The following is a 21,092-nucleotide window of genomic DNA, read 5'->3' as shown; positions in this document are numbered from 1 at the left end:
TCAAGGAACAGAGCACTGGTGTAAAAGGGACAGGCCACATTAGACTAGGTTCCACGTTAACAGATAAACAACTGCAATTAGCATTTTTAAGGGGCAATTTAGTGTGGCCAATCCACCTACCCTGCACATCCTGTGAGGTTCAGACACAGACACGGGGAAAATGTGCAAACTCCAGACGGACAGTGACCTGGGGCTGAAATCGAACCCGGATCCTCAGTGCTGTGATGCAGCAGTGCTAACCACTGTGCCGCTCCAGCATTTGTATTTAGAGGCTGGAATAAACAGGGTTTTTCCCCAAATGGCAGGCAGTGACTAGTTAGGTACCATAGGGGGGGCCCAGCTATTCACAATGTAGATTAATGATGTAGATGAAGGAATTAAATGTAATATCTCCAAATTTGCAGATGATACAAAGCTGGGTGGGAGGGTGAGCTGTGGGGAGGATGCAGAGGTGCTTCAGTGTGATTTGCACAAGTTGAGTAAGTGGACAAATGCATGGCATGCAGTATAACGTGGATAAATGTGAGGTTATCCACTTTGGTAGCAATAGCAGGAAGGCAGCTTATTATCTGAATAGTTTTTGATTGAGAGGGTAAGCATGTAGGTGCAGCAGGCGGCAAAGAAGACAAATGGTATGTTGGCCTTCAAAGTGAGAAGGTTTGAGTACAGGGATGTCTTGTTGCAATTATACAGGGCCTTGGTGAGACCACATCTGGAATATTGTGTGAAGTTTTGCTGTCCTTATCTGAGGAAGGATGTTCTTGCTCTCGAGGGAGTGCAGCGAAGGTTTACCAGGCTGATTCCTGGGATGGCGGGACTGACGTATGAGGAGCAAGTGAATCAGTTAGGATTATATAAGGGGGCACGGTAGCACAGTGGTTAGCACAGTTGCTTCACCGCTCCAGGGTCCCAGGTTCGATTCCCGGCTTGGGTCACTGACTGTGCGGAGTTTGCACTTTCTCCCCGTGTCTGCGTGGGTTTCCTCCGGGTGCTCCGGTTTCCTCCCACAGTCCAAAGATGTGCAGGTTAGGTGGATTGGCCATGATAAATCGCCCTTAGTGTCCAAAAAGGTTAGGTGGGGTTACAGGGATAGGGTGGAGATGTGGGCTTGGGTAGGGTGCTCTTTCCAAGGGCCGGTGCAGACTCGATGGGCTGAATGGCCTTCTGCTGCACTGTAAATTCTATGTAAATATATTCTTTGGAGTTTAGAAGAATGAGGGGGAATCTCATAGAAACCTCTACAATTCAAACAGGACTGAACAGGGTAGATGCAGGAAAGATGGTGGGATATCCAGAACCAGGGGGCACAATCCAAGGATACGGGGTAAACCACTTAGGACTGAGCTGAGGAGAAATGTCTTCACCCAGAGAGTGGTCGTCAGCCTGTGGGGTTCGCTACCACAGAAAGCAGTTGAGGCCAAAACATTGTGGGGCTAGATTTTCCTACCACTCTGGGCATATTCTGCAGTGGTGGAGGGTGGCACGGGAAGATCCCGACGTTGTCAACGGGCTTTCCTGTTGAACGCACCCCTCGTTTTGCGGTGGGGGTGCGCCATTGGCAGGACTGTAAGATCCTGACAACGTGAATGGCCAGAAGATCCCACCCTGTATGTTTTCAAGAAGGAGTTAGATACAGCTCTTGGGGCTGACACGATCAAATGATATTGAGGGGGGGGGGGGGGGGGGGGGGGGGGGAGTGGGAACATGTTACTGAGTTGGATGATCAGCTAGGCAGGCTTAAAGGGCCGAATGGCCTCCCCCTGCTATTATTTTCTATGTTTCGATGAAAGAAAACAGTGAATGCATTTCCGAAAACAAACTTTATTCAACTGAACACAATAAATACAGAACCATCCAGTGTTATAACGAGATTTCAAATGAAGAGCTGAGGAACGATATGATGAAATGTTCCATATGTACAGACAGTGTTAGCGGAATAATATTTGGGCTGAGATATAGACAGCCTCAATAAAACACTGGGGCACAATTACTGTGAGCTGATATCAAGGGGTTGGTGAAAATGAAGTCAGTTCAAATGTACGTTTATTGATAAACAGAATCTTGGGGCAAACCCTTTTTGTCATCTTTGGGAAGTTTCCAGGTGGAAGACTGTTTCCACGGGAACAGGCACAGAACAAAGCCTTCTTGCCATGATTTAGCCATGATTCACCAACAGCATCTGAAAAGAAGGAAAGAAAACATGCATTTTTTTTTGGTTCGATAGCCGACAGGATATTTTCGCAAACCACCTATGCACATGAAAAATGTTCCCTCCTGCGCATTTAGCAAGGTGGAGTTTATATTTCAGCAATACACTCAACCCTCTAAATTTACACTCACAGCCAAAAGGCAGTTCCTATTGGCAGGTCTATTTCCCAGGCACTGAAACCCATACCGTAAAGCATTGCCTCAAATTGAGTAGCTTGTTGCAAGCCTATCAATGCCCATATCATCACAGCATTGAAGACCACATGGATACCCTCCAGACTCTTCAATCCACTCCAAATGGAAATAGGATACCACATTGTCAGACTCTAATGTTCAGGTTAAACCAACACTCGGATTTATTCACAAGGAAGTTAATTACACAGAAGCCGAAGTGCATTGTAAGAAGCTTGCTGAAAACATATTCAACTTGCTGAGCACATAAATGATAAAGGGTTCCAAATCTTCACTAAATTAATTTTTACAACTTTCAAACAGCGTCCTTGACAAGCCCTCCTTTGGCTATATGTAACACAGTAAACAGGGAGGTTAAATACTTGGGAGAAAAAAGTACAGCTTCTAAACAATTTTCTGGGATTACAAAGGCTGACCTCCTCTGAAGATCTAACTTATATCTCACAATAGCAGGTAAGCAGTTTGGTGGGTTTGCTATACTTTTGAAGTGATGAAAGTAAAGATGTTGCAGTAAATGTTTCAATTAGACAGCTCTTTCAAAGAGCCAGCACATGCAGGTTAGGCTTCCTTCGCTATGCATTTCTATGAACCACACTGGCTTTCTTTTTTTAAGCACTGAGACAACCTCTACTAAAATATTTATATATTTTTCTTGCTACTATACCCTTCTCTTGAAGTAACTCACTGCCGCTGGAGTGGGGTTCCACAGATCATTGCTGTCATCGCTGATAGGAACATACGACTTAGGAGCAGCAGCAGGCCATTCAGCCCTTTGATCCCGTTTCCCACCGTTCGATAAGATCATGGCTGCTCTGGTTGTATTCGACTCCACTTTCCTCCTTCCCCCATAACCCTTGACTCCCTTGTCTATCAAAACTCTGTCCAATTCAGCCTTGAATGAACTCAATGCTTCACTGCTTCCTGGGGAAGAGAATGCCACAGACAACTAAGCCTCTGAGAGAAAGGTTTGCTCATCTCCATCGTAAAAGGGAGACCTCTTATTCTGAAACTGTGCCCCCTAGTTGTCATCTCCCCCCCCCCCCCACAAGAGGAAACTTCCTCCCGCCATCCATCCTATTAAGTTCCCTCAATATGGGGGCGATTCTCAAAATGGAGACACATGGGTGCGATTCTCCGACCCCACGCCGGGTGGGAGAATAGCGGGAGGGCCTCCCGACATTTTTAACGCCCTCCCGCTATTCCCCCCCCCCCCCAACGCCCGACCCACGAATCGCCGCTCGTCGTTTTTTATGGCGAGCGCCGATTCTCCGAGGCCGATGGGCCGAGCGGCCAGGCCTTCACGCCCATTTCAACACGGCAGCAAACACACCTGCTCGCTGCCGTCGTGAAACGGGCGCCAGATGCCCGTTTGGGGCATCTGGGGGCCCGATTGGCATGGCAGTACCACGGCCGTGCCAAGGGGGGCATAGGCCCGCGATCGGTGCGTCCGTAACGGACGCACTCTTTTCCCTCCGCCGCCCCGCAAGATCAAGCCGTCATGTCTTGCGGGGCGGCTGAGGGAAAAGACGGCAACTGCGCATGCGGGGGTTGGCGTTGTCCAACCTGCGCATGCGCGGCCGACGTCATCGGCCTCGTCAGCCGGCGTGATGCTTGACGTGCGCCCTTGACGACAGTCGTAAAGGCCGCGCCGCCGTGCCGCACAGGGCCGCGCTCCTAGCCCCGCCCGGGGGGAGAATCGGCCCCGGAAGTGGGCGTGAAGGCTGCCGTGGGTCACGGCCTGTCCCACGGCAGCCTTTACGATTCTCCGCATTTGCGGAGAATCTCGCCCTAAGTGTTTGCGCCGTCATGAACACCGTTGTGTTTCACGACGGCGCGGAACGGGCATGGGGATGACGAATTCTGTCCCCACAGGGAGCCAGCACAGTGCTGGAGAGGTTCACACCGCTCCAGTCTCCCTTCCCGGCACCAAATGGGTGCCGCGCTAACCCGCGCATGCGCAGTTGGGCTGCGCCAACCCGCGCATGCGTGGGGGACTTCTTCAACGCTCCGGCCCCGACGCAACATGGTGCGGGGGTTCTGGGGCCGGAAACGGAAGAAAGTAGGCCCGGGGGGAGGGGCTGTCCTGCCGATCGGTGAGCCCCGGTCGCGGGCCAGACCCCATTGGAGGCTCCCTCCCCCCCCCCCTGGTGAAGGAGCGCTTTTCCTCGCCCCACAGGCCATCTCACGACCCTTCGCGCAGAGTTCCCGCCGACAGCGACCAGGGGTGAACGGCGGCAGCGGGACTCTGCCGTTTCCGCCCGGCCGCTCGGATCATTTGGGCCGGAAAATCGGAAGCCCGGCCTCGTGCAGCGGCCCACGACCAGCGCCGCGCCAAACGCACCGGCGCAAATGCCGCCGATTCTCCGCACTTCAGAGAATCGGGCGCCAGCGTTTTGGCGGCCTGGCGCGGTTGCGCCGATTCTCTGGCCCGGCGCAGGGCTCGGAGAATCGCGCCCTATATGTTTCAATAAGATCGCCTCTCATTGTCCACAACTCCAGTGAGTCGAGGCTCAACCTGTTCAGCCTTTCTTCACAAGGTAAGCCCCTCCTCCCAGGCATCAGTGAGTGAACCTTCTCGGAGTGGCTTCTGGTGCAATCTTTATTTTTCAAATTTTCAAGTAAGGAGACAAAAAGCATACACAGTATTCCAGAGGAGCTACGCAGGAGGCTGGTCCTCAAGGAAAGCAACAAAGGGTATGAGAGGGAAAATGTTGCCAAGTTTTCTTTCACCCACTGTTTTTACATCAAATTGATAGCAGACATGTGGCATCCGGCCTAACTGTGCCATGGGCCACAAAAACTCCTCCCACTCATACTGCATCTAAACCTACCAAAATATCCTTTTATTATTTCATCCCCCTTCATATCATTATCTAGCTTCCCCTCAAATGCACCCAATGCTATTCTATATTCTCACCACTCGCTGGGTGAAGAGGGTTTTTTCTGAATTCCCCCTTTGAATTGATCTTTTATTTATGGCTCCTCAGTTTTGGACTTGGCTGCAAGTGAAACCATCTTCTCTACATTTACAATGTCAGACCTAAAGCCGATTATCGGGTCACCCTTCAGTCTTCTGTTCTCTGGAGGAAAAAGATGGCAGGCTGAGAGAAGCGAGGAACTGCCTCGCGCAGAATAAACCCACTGCTTCACTGACAAGAACAGCTCCAAAATGCTCAGAGCAGCGTTCCAGTGTGGTTTCTGAAGAATGCATAAATCTGTCCTGTGATGTGAATAGGAATCAGATTGGAACACAGCACTTTCCTTAATTAGTATTCTGTAAATACTCCTTGTAACTGCGTGTGTGCGCGGATGTAATGCAACACAAAGGCAAGAAGATTGCTTGCAATTGCCCCCTTGAGTATCCATAGGCAGTGAATGGAGTAAATGAACTAGCAATGACAGTGCCTCACTGTTGTAAACCCATCTCCTTCACAGCTTATAATTAGAGGATCACTCGCCAGCTACTGCAACCCATTACAGTTCCTGAACTCTTGGTGGTCTTCTGCTTAGGGGTACCTATAATTAATTTTACTGGTGGGTTATTCAGAATGCACAGCTGAAGACAGCACCACACAATTTTCCCCTTGATCCAGGAGCAACAATAGCAGAACCTTATTGAGATTGTCCCTTTATTAAATTAAAATATCTATTTATTTCAAAACCAAACACAGGAATATTTTGGCTGGTGGGATGACAGAGCACCTCACGGTGTGGCCAGTGGGTGTATGGGCAGTGGGTGGGCGTTCTCTCGTGGAGCTGGGTATACTGCTGATGATACAACGAGTTAGGACACAGCAGGAGCTGGTCAGTGAGAGGGTTATTGTTTCAATCCCCTGTTCAGCCTTGGCTCAGTGAGTCGCCCCCCCTCACTTTTGAATTAGTGAGTTAAGGGTTTAAGTCCCAATCCAAAGCATGCAATCAAGGCTGACACCCCAGTGCCTTACTGTGAGAAATGGGGCAAAATTCTCCCCTGCGCGGCGGGGCGGGGGGTCCCGGCGTAGCGGAGTGGCGCCAACCACTCCGTTGTCGGGTCTCCCCAAAGGTGCGGAACTCCTTTAGGGGCTAGGCCGGCGCCGGAGTGGCTCCCACTACGCCGGCTGGCGTCGGGGCTGGCCAAAAGGCCTTCGCCGGTCGGCGTGAGTCCGCACATGTGCCGGAGCGTCAGCATCTGCTGACGTCACCACCAGCGCATGCGCGGTGGAGGGGGTCTCTTCCGCCTCCGTCATGGTGGAGGCCGTGGTGGCGGCAGAAGAAAAAGAGTGGCCCCATGACACTGGCCCGCCCGCCGATTGGTGGGCCCCAATCGCCCCGCCACCCCCCTGGGGTCCGATCGCCCCGCGCTCCCCCCCCAGGACCCCGGGGGCCCGCTCGCGCTGCCAATCCTGCCGGCACAGAGGTGGTTTAAACCATGTCGGCGGGAGAGGCCTGACAGCAGCGGGACTTCGGCCCATCGCGGGCCGGAGAATCGCCACGGGGTGCCCACCGACCGGCGGGGCGTGATTCCCGCTCCCGCCAATTCCCGGGGGGGTCGGAGAATTCCGCCCATGGTAACTATTTTACACTTATGATCCTGAGTTTTGGACCCTTTTGTTAGTCGAAACATCAGGCGCAATTCTCCCAAAAGGGAACAAAGTCCCCGAGCGAGCGCGTTTAGCCATGTTTCCTGGTGCTCGCAGTGCCGTGAAACACACGGCTATTCAACATGACTCACATTGAATAAAGGGCCTGAATGGGGGGTCAGGCAGCCGAGGCTGTACATAGCTCCGTTTTGTACAGTGAGGGAGCTCCGTTTTTCTGTAACTCCCCAGTGCAGTGTCCCAATCTTCGAGACACCCAAAACAATCCCTGGCCTCCCCCCCCAGCCCGAACGTACTTTATGAGCCTTCTAATTTCCAGAGCAACGCGTCTCAGCTTGTTCAATCTTTCTTTTTTTTTAATAATTTTTATTGAAGAAATTTTTCAAAATACAAACATTTTAACACCCCTACATTTACATTTAAATTATAACAAAACAAAGTCAAACCCCCCTACTTAACACAAAAAAGAAAAAAAAAAGTCCCCCCCCCCCCCCCCGGCGAACCGACAGTCAGACCAACTTATCATTTCTAGCAGCGTCCTCGGGCAGGCCTTGCCCGTGCCACCACCGCTACCGTACTTCCTTCGTCTTTGTCCCCCCCCCCCTCCCTCCCCCCTCCCTCCCGCCCTCCCCTCCCCTCCCGGGTTGCTGCTGTCACGGCCTCAGTTTCTATCTCTGATCCAAGAGGTCTAGGAAGGGTTGCCATCGCCTGAAAAACCCCTGCACCGACCCTCTCAGGGCGAATTTGATCCTTTCCAATTGGATGAAGTTTGCCATGTCGTTTAACCAGGTGTTAACACTCGGAGGCCTTTCGTCCCTCCACTGAATCAAGATCCTCCTCCGAGCCACCAAGGACGCAAAGGCTAATATTCCAGCCTCCCTCGCCTCCTGTACCCCCGGCTCCACCCCAACCCCGAAGATCGCAAGTCCCCATCCTGGCTTGACCCTGGACCCCACCACTCTCGACACCGTCCCTGCCACCCCCTTCCAGAACTCCTCCAGTGCCGGACATGCCCAAAACATATGTGCATGATTCGCAGGGCTTCCCGAACATCTAATACACCTGTCTTCACCCCCAAAAAACCGACTCATCCTTGTCCCCGTCATGTGGGCTCTATGCAGTACCTTAAATTGAATGAGACTTAGTCTCGCACATGACGACGACGAGTTGACCCTCTCCAGGGCATCTGCCCATGTCCCGTCCTCTATCTGTTCCCCCAGCTCTAACTCCCACTTATCTTTCAGCTCCACTACTGGTACCTCCTCCACCTCCTGCATAATCTTATAGATGTCCGAGATCTTCCCCTCCCCGACCCAGACCCCTGATAGCACCCTATCACTCGCCCCTCTGTCGGGAAGCGCGGGGAACCCCTCTACCTGTCGTCTGGCAAATGCCTTCACTTGGAGGTACCTGAACGTGTTCCCCGGGGGGAGCCCAAATTTCTCCTCCAGCTCTCCCAAGCTCGCAAACCTCCCCTCTATAAACAAGTCCCTCAGTTGTCTAATACCCACCCTCTGCCAGCTCTGGAATCCCCCTCCTGTATTTCCCGGTGCAAATCTGTGGTTCCCTCTTAATGGTGCCCCTATCAGACCTCCCACTTCCCCCCTGTGTCGCCTCCACTGCCCCCAGATCTTGAGGGTGGCCGCCACCACCGGGCTCGTGGTATACCTCGTGGGAGGGAGCGGCCATGGTGCCGTTACCAGTGCCCCTAAGCTTATGTTGCCGCAGGACGCCCTCTCCATGCGCTTCCAGGCTGCCCCCTCCCCTTCCATCATCCACTTTCGTACCATCGATGCATTTGCCGCCCAGTAATATCCTGAAAGGTTGGGTAACGCCAGCCCTCCACTATCCCTACTCCGCTCCAAAAAGACCCTTCTAACTCTCGGGGTGCCATGTGCCCACACATACCCCATGATACTACTCGTTACCTTCTTGAAAAAGGCCCTGGGGAGGAAGATGGGCAGACACTGGAACAAAAACAAGAACTTGTTCAATCTTTCTTAATAGTTATAGCCTCCCAATTCTGATATCATCCTTGTCTGTCATCCCCAAAAACCACTCCATGTCACAAAGCTACCTCCAATTTAGTGTACTTCTATTTCCGCTCATAACCTCACATAGAACCATATAGACAACATCCATTGACACTCCCTTATCCACCATGCTAATGAACTCAAAACATTCAACTAGATTAGTCAGATATGATCAATCTTTCACAAATCTATGCTGATTCTCTTTGATCGGCCGATATTTGTTTTAAGTGCTAAATAACTTGTCCCTAATGACATATTCAGCAACTTCCCTATAAGGGATGTCAATCTGACAAGTCTGTGATTACTTGATTCCACACTCCCTCTCTTCGTATATAAGTGACACTTGCAATTTTCCCATCCAAAGGCACAATTCCTGAATTTGGAGCGTTTAAGAAATTCTGCAATTTCTTCCAATATCCTGGGGTGGAATCCATCAGTTCCTGGACATGAATTATCTTCAGTCCCACTATTTTTGCAATTGCCATTTGTTTTTGCTTGGCACAGTGGGCTAACCAGCTGGCTTGTAATGCAGAACAAGGCAGCAGCGCGGGTGCAATTCCCGTACCAGCCTCCCCGAACAGGTGCGGAATGTGGCGACTAGGGGCTTTTCACAGTAACTTCATTGAAGCCTACTCGTGACAATAAGCGATTATTATTATTATTAAATCCACAAAGTCGTTACTCTGGTCTTATTTTTAGTTCATTGTCTTCTTTCTCCAATATGAAAACAGGTACATTGGGCTGGATTCTCCTTTGCCCGAGGCCGATATCGTAATCGCCGATCAGACGAAGTATCGACTCCGATGCCCAAATCAGGGCCGGTGCTGGTTTAACGCCAGTCAGCCATGCTCCGTGCCCTCGGAAATGGTGTCATCGCGTCACTCGCCATTGCAACAGCGTTGGCATGTCATCGGCTGGCTTTCCTGCGATGCTCCGCCCCCTTGTGGGCCGAGTTCCCGACGGCACGGGTGGTCTCAGCCGTGCGGGAACCCGGCGTGGCAGCTTTGGGCTGTGTTCAGCGCCGCCACACTCGGCTGGGATCTGTGTCGCTGGCCGTGGGGGTGGGGGCTTCCAGGCGGGCGGGGGGGACTGGTGGAGGTGGCCAGGGGGTGCGCAGGTCAGGTCCGCGCACAGCCAGCACCATGTTGTAGATCGTCAGCCGTGCGCATGCGTGGCCAGGGACCCGACAGTCAGCCGTGCGCATGCGTGGCCAGGGACCCGACAGTCAGCCGTGCGCATGCGTGGCCAGGGACCCGACAGTCAGCCGTGCGCATGCGTGGCCAAGGACCCGACAGTCAGCCGTGTGCATGCGTGGCCAGGGACCCGACAGTCAGCCGTGCGCATGCGTGGCCAGGGACCCGACAGTCAGCCGTGCGCATGCGTGGCCAAGGACCCGACAGTCAGCCGTGTGCATGCGTGGCCAAGGACCCGACAGTCAGCCGTGAGCATGCGTGGCCAGGGACCCGACAGTCAGCCGTGAGCATGCGTGGCCAGGGACCCGACAGTCAGCCGTGTGCATGCGTGGCCAGGGACCCGACAGTCAGCCGTGTGCATGCGTGGCCAGGGACCCGACAGTCAGCCGTGTGCATGCGTGGCCAGGGACCCGACAGTCAGCCATGTGCATGCGTGGCCAGGGACCCAACAGTCAGCCATGTGCATGCGTGGCCAGGGACCCGACAGTCAGCCATGTGCATGCGTGGCCAGGGACCCGACAGTCAGCCGTGAGCATGCGTGGCCAGGGACCCGACAGTCAGCCGTGTGCATGCGTGGCCAGGGACCCGACAGTCAGCCGTGTGCATGCGTGGCCAGGGACCCGACAGTCAGCCATGTGCATGCGTGGCCAAGGACCCGACAGTCAGCCGTGAGCATGCGTGGCCAGGGACCCGACAGTCAGCCGTGCGCAGGCGTGGCCAGGGACCCGACAGTCAGCCGTGCGCATGCGTGGCCAGGGACCCGACAGTTCTCGGCCCACGAGCCGGGAGTTGTAACCAGCACCGCTGCTAGCCCCTCACCCGTCCCGGAATCAGTGACGGTTTCACGCAGAATCTTTGGTCGTAAAAGACCACATGTGGTCCGCTGGCGTCAACTCTTAGTCACTGAAATGGAGAATGCAGCTCGTACTCATTTAACAATTCTACCATTTGCCTATCACCCGTTATGACTTCTCCTCCATTCATATCTGGGTCCACATGCCCCTTTAATTCTCTCTCTCAGTGCATTTATAAAACCTGTTATTTGCTTTGATATCCCATGCATGTTATCTTTTCATATTTCATTTGAATACCTTGGTCAAACCAGATTATGTGCTCTGGGGTGATGCTCGAACCTATGACTTTCGGGGCGATGGTGGCGATAGTGGTACAGTGGTGAAGTCACTGAAGACTAGCCTAGACTGATGCTGTGGGGGCACAACCATAGCAGCTTCTGGAATTTAAATCCAATTAATAAAGCTAGTCTTGATTTCAAGGGTGGCACGGTGGCACAGTGGTTGGCATTGCTGCTTCATAGCACAAGGGACCTGACTTCAAGTCCGGCCTCAGGTAACTGTCTGTGCGTTGCACATTCTCCTTGTGTCTGCGTGGGTTTCCTCCGGGTGCTCCGGTTTCCCGTCACAGTCCAAAGGATGTGCAGGTTAGGTGGATTGGCTGTGTTAAATTTCCCCGTAATGTCCAAAGGTTCGGTGGGGTTACGGGGTAACAGGGATAGGGCGGTGGTGTAGGCCTAGGTAAGGTGCTCTGTTGGAGGGTCGGTGTAGATGCAATGGGCCGAATGGCCTCTCTCTCCACTACAGGGATTCTATGATTCTGATTCAGAGGGAAGGGCGATATCACTGAGCGAAGAACGACACCAGCAGGAACAATTATCAACCAAAATTTGACTCTGAGCCACATAATGAGATTTGAGGACAGACGACGAAAAGCTTGGTTAAAGAGGAAGGTTTAAAGAAGTGGCTTAAAGAAGGAGAGAGTGGAGAGGTTTAAGGAGCAAATATTAGAGCTCAGGGCCAAACCAGCTGAAGACACAGCCATCAATGGGTCGGTTGATGAAAATCAGGGATGCCATGATTTGCTAGTAAGCATTAAATGCTTCTCAGCGTGAATGAATAATCAAGCCAGACCTTCTGTTGTGATATATATATATATTTTCAGAGGGTAGTGAAACTAACAGGCATACCCTGAGAATTAGAAAAATGGCTGATCCTATTCCGACCATATTGAAGCATCCTGAGGGTCATGTGCCTCCTCCTATCCTTACACTGCTGTTCCATTCCATCCAGGCCACTACTGCTTCCTTCCTCACTCATGCTATATCCCTGAGTCCACTGCTGCCTGATGCTACCCTCTCCTGCATTTACATATCAAAAGACTAACGCTCCATAGTTTTATTATGAGTCTACCTACATCATTTTTTACCCACTTTTAGTTTAGAAACCTGGAAAGTACAATCTCCAACTTTGTGTTCCTTGCCTGGATACGGAGAAAACGGTGCTGTGTGTTGGATCAGTAAAGGGTGTATTTATGATGTAATATTATAACAAGCGCCAGGGAACACAAGTTAGAAACGAGATAATTAGGTTTTAAAGAGAAAAGGAGAGTATAGTCTTATATGGATCTAGCCCCTTTCACACTCGCAGAATGGATCAAAACGTTTTATAATCCAATGAAATAGTTTCAAAGTGTAGCCATTGTTGAGATAGAGAAAATACAGCTTCAGATTTGCATATAGCAGGCTCCCATGAACAGCAATAATATAATGATCAGATAATCTGCTTTTTATTGGTCTTGGTTGAGAAATAAATAATGTCAGGACATCGGATCGAACTCCCCTGTTCTTCTTCGAGTAGTGCCATGGGATCTTTCACATCTATCCCTAAGAGCCCAAGGGGACAAAGTTCTAAACCTCATCTGAACATGGGGAGGCACATCAGACAGAACATCCCCACCTTAAGGGCAATACACTTGGGGAAGAAATTAACAGAGAAACTCATTCATGGTGTGAGTGACTTTGAGACAATTCAGTCGAGGTTTCTGGAGGCAGAAAGGATTGAGCAGGGAATATAGGGGGGGGGGGTGGGTGGGAGGTGCAGCCAATCAAAATGGAGTTTTAGTGTTTATTGTAAAAAAACTGGAATATAAAAGTAGGGAAGTGTTGTTGCAATTGTATAGGGTGTTGGTGAGGCCACATCTGGAGCATTGTGTCCAGTTTTGGTCTCCTTATTTGAGGAAGGATGTGGTGGCGTTGGAGGCAGTTCAGAGGAGATTCACCAGATTGATTCCAGGGATGAAAGGGTTGATGTATGAGGAGAGATTAAACAGCTCGGGCTTGTACTCGCTGGTATTTGGAAGGATGAGAAGGGATCCGATCGAAGAGTATAAAATATTAAATGGAGTGATGAAGTAAAGGTAGACCAAATGTTCCCCCTTGTGGGGTAATCTAGAACAAGGGGTCACAGATATAAAAGCAAATTACTGCGGATGCTAGAATCTGAAAGAAAAACAGAAAGTACCGGACAATCTCAGCAGGTGTGACAGCGTCTGTGGAGAGAGAAGGGAGATAACGTTTTGAGTCTGGATGGACTCTGTCAAAGCTGCAGAGGACTGGAGCTGGGGTCAGATTTACACTGTTGTGGGTGGGGGGGGTGAGGTGTAGGGGGCGTGCAGCGGTGGGGTTGGATAGAGGGCCAGCGATAGGCGGAGATTGACAAAGATGTCGAGGACAGAAGATAAAAGAAATGTAAATGAAGGTGATTAAGGCTAAGAAGGGTGCTGATAATTGCACATGAAGAGATTAGAATGTGTGAATGGCAGCACAAAGATGAGAAGTGAGACAAAGGGCAACTCGGAATTCCACCAAGCATTGTAAACCAAAGACTGTAGATTGAAGAATATGTTTTACTAGTGACCTTTATTTTCAGAGTTCACTTTTAAAGACAGTGGGTGGGATTCTCCGTTGCCTGACGTCGAAAACGGGAATGGCGATTGGGCGGAGAATGGCTCCTGACGCCGAAAATGCAGTAGGCGCTGGTTTGACGGCAAGTCGCGATACTCCGCCGCCTCCAATTGGCGTCATTGAGACGCACACCGTGCGCAGTCGCAACCCCGTTTGAATATCATTATCGGCTGATGGGCCGAGTTCGCAGCGATGCGGGCCACGCGTGGTCTCAACGGTCATGAGCCTGACGTGGCGGCTGCGGAGAGAGAGGGCGTGAGGACAGTGTCCAGCACCTCCATACTCCACCGAGAGCCGTGCAGCTGGCCGGGGGAGGGGGCTTCTGCCAGGGCTGGGGGGAGTAGTGTGGCCAGGAGGTGAGCTGTGGGGTCAGTGTGGACGGTTAGGTGGTTCAACACAACCGGTGCCAGCTTTTTGGGCGCGATCGGTGCGTGTGTGGCGGTGTAGGCATACGCACGGCTGCAGCTTGTCAGCCCTGTGCATGTCCAGCACGACACCGGCGATTCTCCCACCATGTTGTGCCCGTTCCGTGGGCGTTTTGCGCGCCGCCAGTGCTCGCCACTCACTGGTAGTGGAATCAGTGTGGGCGTGGTGACGATTTTGTCCCGCATGGATCCTCCGTTGGCGTCAGCACTTAGATGCAGGGACAGGGAATGCAGACCAGTACTTGCATAGTTCAGTCCGATCCTTGGTGTTGCTGGGGGTAAGGTTTGGTTCAAACATGGCCAAAAGAGCTGAACTCCAGAGGTGAGGTGAGAGTGATTGTCCTTCACAGCAAGGCAGCGTTTGACCAAGTATGGCATCACGGAGCCCTAGCAAAACTGGAGTCAATGGGATTCAGAGTAAAAACTCTCCGCTGGCTGGAGTCATACCTGGCACAAAGGAAGCTGGTTGTGGTGGTTGGAGGTCAATCATCTCAGCTCCAGGACATCATTGCAGGAGTTCCTCAGGGTAGTGGCCTCGGCCAAACCATCTGCAGCTGCTTCATCAATGACTTTCCTTCCATCATAACGTCAGAAGTCGGGATGTCCGCAGATGACTGCACAATGCTCAGCACCATTCGCGGCTCCTCAGACACTGAAGCAGTCCATGTCCAAATACAGCAAGATCTGGACAATATCCAGGCTTGGACTGACAAGTGACAAGTTACCTTCGCGCCCACAGGTGCAAGGTATTGGGCGGGTTACCATTGACCAGAAACTGAACTGGGCTAGACATATAAATACTGAGGGCAGCACGGTGGTGCAGTGGTTAGCACTGCTGCCTCATGGTGCCGAGGTCCCCGGTTTGATCCCCACTCTGGGTGACTGTCCGCCTGGAGTTTGCACATTCTCCCCGTGTTTCTGTAGGCTTTGCCCCCACAACCCAAAAGATGTGCAGGGTAGGTGGATTTGCCAGGCTAAATTGCCCCTTAATTGGAATAAGTTTATTAAAAGAAAATACTGTCAGAGCAGGTCAGAGGCTAGGAATCCTGTGGCGAATAAATCCTCTCCTGACTCCACAACGCTTGTGCTCCAATAACAAGGCACAAGTCAGGATTGTGATGGAATGCCTCCCACTTGGAGGGGACTTTCCAAATGGTGGTCTTCCCAAGCATTTGCTGTCCTTGTTCTTCTCGATGGCAGTGGTCGTGGGTTTGGAATCTGCTATCGAAGGAGCCTTGCAGAGTTCCTGCAGTGCATCCTGTCGGTGATACACAATGGCTGCTACTTTGCATTGGTGGTGGAGGGTTTGACGTTTTGTAGATGGGATGCCAATTATGTAAGCTGCTTTGTCCTGGATGGTGTTGAGCTCCTTGAGTGTTGTTGGAGCTGCACTCGTCCAGGCAAGTGGAGAGTATTCCATCTCATTCCTGACTTGTGCCTTGTAGATGGTGGACAGGTTTTGGGGGGCAGGGCCAGGCGGCGAGTTACTCAGCACAAGATTCCTAGCCTGTGATCTGCTCTTGTGGCATTATTTATATGGCTGGTTCAGTTTAGTTTCTGGTCAATGGTAACCCCCAGGATAATGTTAGTGTTGTACCGGCAGCTGCCAGTTGATCGAGCAGTCGACCTCTGAATGATCAGCAGCTTTTGGCAGGCAGGACTTCAATCTCAGTGTCATTGATCCCGGGGAAGGCTGAAGTGGCATTTAATCCTGCAGGCCTTAAAAGAGGCAATGCGGGATTCTCACTGCCTTTCCAGCTGGCAGGCTGGATTAAATACCATCAAATACCACCCACTGTCTAAGTCAGGTGTTGAACTCAGGCATCAACCTGCCACAATGATGTGTACCAAATGCCCAACGATATTCCCGGGATCAGTTCTGCATTGTTTTGTGGACTCACAGCCTGGAGTCTGCCAGTGATGGGACAGAACTTGCATTGATAAAGCGCATTTCATGACCTCAGGTCATCCTGAAGGGCTTTACGGCCAATGATGTAACTTTGAAGCAGTCACTGTTGTTGTGTGGGAAACACTGCAGCCAATGTTCCACAGGAGAAAGCTCCCACAAATGACCACGTGATGTTGGCCCCATCATCCATTTTAGTCATGTTGGTTAGAGGATAAATTGTGACCCAGGAACCTGGGAAAATTCCAATGATTTATTTGAAATGGCGTTGTGGGATCTTTGATGACCATTTGAGAGGGCAGACAGTGGGCTGGATTCTCCGAATGGGAGACTAAGTGTTGACGCCAGCGGAGCACTTGTGGACTTTCACGACCGAAAAATCGGCCAGAGACCCTCACTGATTCCGTTGCCTGTGAGGGGCTAGCACCGGCGTCAAGTGAAACTCCCGCGGATCGTTCCGAAAACATCCGGAGAATGGCCGGGTTCCGGGATGCGTATGCGCAGGCTGACGACCTGCACCGGTCGCGCCGTAAAACATGGCGCTGGCCATCTTCGCACCCAACCCGCCAAACGCAACCCGACAGCCCATCCCCTGGCCACCCCCACCAGCCCTAGCAGAAGCCCCCGGTCAGCGGCACAGATCCCCGCCAAGTGTGGCGGGGCTGGACACTGCCCGCAGCTGGCACGCCGGGTTTCCGACCGCTGGGACCACACCATTGGGGGCCGACCGATGACGTGCCAACGGCATTGAAACAGCATGCGGCACATCGGATTGGAGGGTGCGGAGCATGGCGGACCGCCGTCAAACCGGTGCCGGCCCCGATTCCGGCATTCTGTGCCCAATTGCCGGTCACGATTTTGGTGTTGGGCTACAGAGAATCCAGCCGTGCGTCTTGGTGAAGATGAAAGATATTCCATCGACAGGGCCCCCTCATTACTGCATTGGGAGTGTCTGGCTGGGCTGTAGGCCGGTGGAGTAGCTCTTGGGATTGGATATTTGCTCGGGTAGCTCCCTGAGTCCTGCCGCAGTGTAATGTTGCTGCCAACCTTTATAACAGAAAATGACATTTACCTTTTAAGGTTTGGCACCAGAGCCCGACTGATGGATTGCACAGACTTTCTGTATTTATGAGTTAATATCATTACTGTGGCAACACTGGAGACCTGGGATGAGCAGAGGTCACTTTGCATCCAGCACTGGCTATTAAGTGATGAAAAGGATGTCAGATGACATATTTTCAAGCTTAAAAAAAACTTATATTTGCAGCAACATAATAGAACTGAGCAAATTGTTAATGTTGCTTGGAATGTACGCAAGGCATTGACTTTGTATACACTGAACCCAACGTATTCATACAATGCATCTCGTCTAATAATCCAGTGCCAGTGCTGGGAAATTAAAGGTCAGTGTTGGTCCATAATTATCTGTATAACAGACTTACAAAATGAAGAACTGGAAACACTTTGAAAAACAGCCTGGCGAAGAGATAAACCTCTCGACCATAAAAGCAGCATTATCTAAACAAGTTGCTATTTACAGAGAATGAAGCTGTAATCTGATGGAGATTTTGATTACATGAACCATTCTGAAGCAGCCCTAAACACCTTCATGTGACTACTTAAACTGCAGGAGGCCTGAACATTGAAAGATGTACGGACCATACATATTCATATCGGGCGCACAAACATGCGGAATACGAAAATTGTGCTCTGGGTTTCAATCCTACCGCTTGAATGATTGGCAGGGGCAGGGTTCCTCTGTATTGTAGAGAATTACTTAGAATTTGCAGGATAGAAACAGACTGTCCAGTCCAACTGATCTGGTAAGTTTTAAGCTCCCCACAAGTCTCCTCCCGCCCGACTTTAACTCATGTTTATGTAGCTCCCACTTTCGTATTTTGGGTAAATTTTAGATTCAAACGTTTGTGAGTTATTGAAATAATGTTGCAGAGGTAGCCTGGGGGGGGGGGGGGGGGGGGGTGGGGGGGGGGGGGGGGGGGGGGGTGCCGCCGTGTGTGTGTGGGGGCGGTGGCAACAGTCAGGATCCTTTCGCTCGCCGTAAGTTTGAAATATCGTCCTGAGAAGAACAAGTGCAGCAGGCACATCACCTAATATTCACACACAATCCTGACTTGCACACATATATTGACCGTAATCCTGTACCCCCCAACCGAACAGCACGGTGTGGTGAATGTAATTCACACTGTATTGCATTTTGTCCTTGTGGGCTCTGTCTGTGAGCCGTTGCACGGCTCTGCCCATAGAGGAGCTTGTACAGGGCTCCACCCGTGGCCCCTCCCACTACCGGAAGTATAAAGTGCTGCAGCCGTGTGAGCCTGCCCTCAGTTCTTCTGGTCGCAGGCAGGCTCAGATGTAAGACTATTAAAACCATAGTTTACTTCCAATCGTGTTCCGAGTGAATTGATGGTCTCATCACACGGTGGGTACACCTTGATCACCAACTTATCAAGGGAAACTAAGGGTGGTTGGGTAATAAATGCCAGTTTTGCCAATGGCATTAACATCCCATGAATAGATAATCTTAAAATAAATAAATTTGCTTCTTTGGACAGGTCGGGAGTGGACCATTTTCAGTTTTGGGCGGAGAAAATAATGAAACATAGAACATAGAAAAATACAGCACAGAACAGGCCCTTCAGCCCACGATGTTGTGCCGAACTTTTGTCCTAGATTAAGAACAAATTAATCTACACCCCATCATTCTACCGTAATCCATGTACCTATCCAATAGCCGCTTGAAGGTCCCTAATGCTTTCGACTCAACTACTTCCACAGTTCAACAATATCCGACTGTTATCTCTCTCTCCTCCACCTTCACCCTATTTTACTTTTATCAATTCATTTTTATTTATTCCATCTGTTTTTCCCTCGGCATTGTCCCCTCCACCGCATCCCACAAGGGCTATTTGTTCTCTGTTCCGTTGGAGGAACTTTCACCCCGCCAGACTAAAGCCACTTCACCTTGAATGCAAAAGGGGAGTTGCTGGCCTGTGGCTGGGCAGGTCAGTACAACCGGATCTGGCACACACAGCATAACCATCTATCCAAAGAAAATGACAATCAGGAACCCCGCTTTCCCCATTTAAACAACTTCCAGCCTTGTTTAGGCCATCCATTTCAAAGCCTAACTGCAGGTTAAATCAGGCGGGTCTTTGGTTGTCCAAAGTGGCCACCACCAGACCAACGCTGTTCACTTACTTTTCCTCTATTTATTTACTGATATTTCAACCTTTGCTGACTTTCTGAATCGTCTTCTCTTACTCTTTCCAAGTATGCTGCACTACACCAGGGGTCCCCAATTATATTCAGACAAGGTCCATTTACCTCATTCACCATACCTACTGAGATCCAGATGGGAGTCAGTCCTGGCTTTTACAGTGTCAACAGAAGTAAATCTTTGTTCATCTTTAGCTATGTCTATCGGTCCCTTCCCTTGCTCTGTTTGTTCCTCGTCAATCTCTCTGTTTCTGTCTTTTTTGTTTCACAAATTTATTTGTTTCAATTTCTCTTTCTCTCTTGATTCTATTTCTGTCAATCCTTTTTTTTGTCTCTTTTTCTCCGTTTTTCTCTCTCCAAGTCTATCCTAATTTCTGTCCGTTCCCTGTTTGTCTCTCTTTGTGCCTTTGTTAATCTCAGTCCAATCTTGCTGAATCTTAGAAGATTGCCATCCTTTCTGTTTCTTGCTCTGGGTCACTAATAATCTCTGACCTTTCTCGGATTCTTTCTTTACAACTCACAGTTAATGTAGAGAAATCACATGGATTATGGCGAGCTGGCCAATCTGTGCTCAGAGGGCACACTCGCCATCCAATTATGCACAGCCGGTGGCTTTCCGAAGCTTGAGGCCCAATAGGATGTCCTCCAGCAATGACACATCGGCAATCTGACTGTCCAAGGTGGGTGTTGCTGATGACTCCAGAGAGAGGGAGGGGGAGAAAGCCTCACAATGGAGGCATCCACTGAAGACCAGATAACATTTTAATTTGAAAATGTCCACAAATGTCTTGATGAGTTGCTGCACTGTTTCTCGTCGATGGTACACATAGCTACCATTGTGCATTGGTGGTCTTTTAAAATTAATTTACGGGCTGCGGGCATCGCTGGCTAGGCCAGCATTTCTTGCCCATCCCTAGTTACCCTTGAGAAGATGGTGGTGAACTCTGCCTTCTTAAACCGCTGAAGTTCACGTGGTGTGTGTACACCCACCACACAGTTAGGGAGGGAGTTCCAGGAATTGACCCAGCAGTGGTGAAATACTGTGTAATAACCCTCAATTGATCTCCCCATGGGGCTCGTGAGGCCCATGGAATATAGGCTCCCTCTCTGAGGGGCGGAGGCCTACCAGCTGAGGGTCGTCAACCAGGCACTTAAAATTCGGCCAGAATTGATCCGGGATGATCAGACGTTACTCAAACACGTGGACAATCTCAAAGGCTGGGAACCCGCATCAAAACCCGCCAGATGAATAAGTCCTTTGTCCCTCTTGCTCATCATCCAGGGGCAAAGGAGCAATACTTCCTCAGGTCCAGGGCACAGATATTCAGGTGATGGAGGATCCTGGGTCAGATATGGAGACAGAAGCATTCATAGTCTTGGATAATATTTGGCCAGGGAGAGACTGCCGACAGCACCCGCCAGACGCTCGGCGGGAGGCGACACACCCCGACACATTACACATTCCCCCGGCCCAGCCCCACAACCACTGGACACACAGCCGCAAACAAAGTGGCGAAGAAGACCTCCTCAGAGGGATTTACGGGCTTTGGAAGAGAAGGATGTA

At 50.9% G+C, this 21,092-nt stretch overlaps 1 protein-coding gene across 2 annotated transcripts in view; it reads right to left on the bottom strand.

Annotated features, from left to right (window-relative positions):
• Positions 1-1,801: 1,801 nt before the first annotated feature.
• Positions 1,802-21,092, bottom strand: part of LOC119973745 (MICOS complex subunit mic25-like) — a 486,022-nt gene continuing 466,731 nt past the window's right edge. For both annotated transcript variants that reach the window (XM_038812162.1, XM_038812163.1), the window contains one exon: positions 1,802-2,179. In XM_038812162.1, the coding sequence (XP_038668090.1) occupies positions 2,156-2,179 (24 nt within the window). In that variant the 3' untranslated portion in view covers positions 1,802-2,155. The remainder of the gene's footprint in view (positions 2,180-21,092) is intronic.

Source organism: Scyliorhinus canicula, chromosome 11, assembly GCF_902713615.1.
Source record: "Scyliorhinus canicula chromosome 11, sScyCan1.1, whole genome shotgun sequence".
Classification (NCBI taxonomy): domain Eukaryota; kingdom Metazoa; phylum Chordata; class Chondrichthyes; order Carcharhiniformes; family Scyliorhinidae; genus Scyliorhinus; species Scyliorhinus canicula.
Note: the sequence above shows the minus strand (reverse complement) of the source record. Positions and strands in the feature narration are given on the sequence as shown.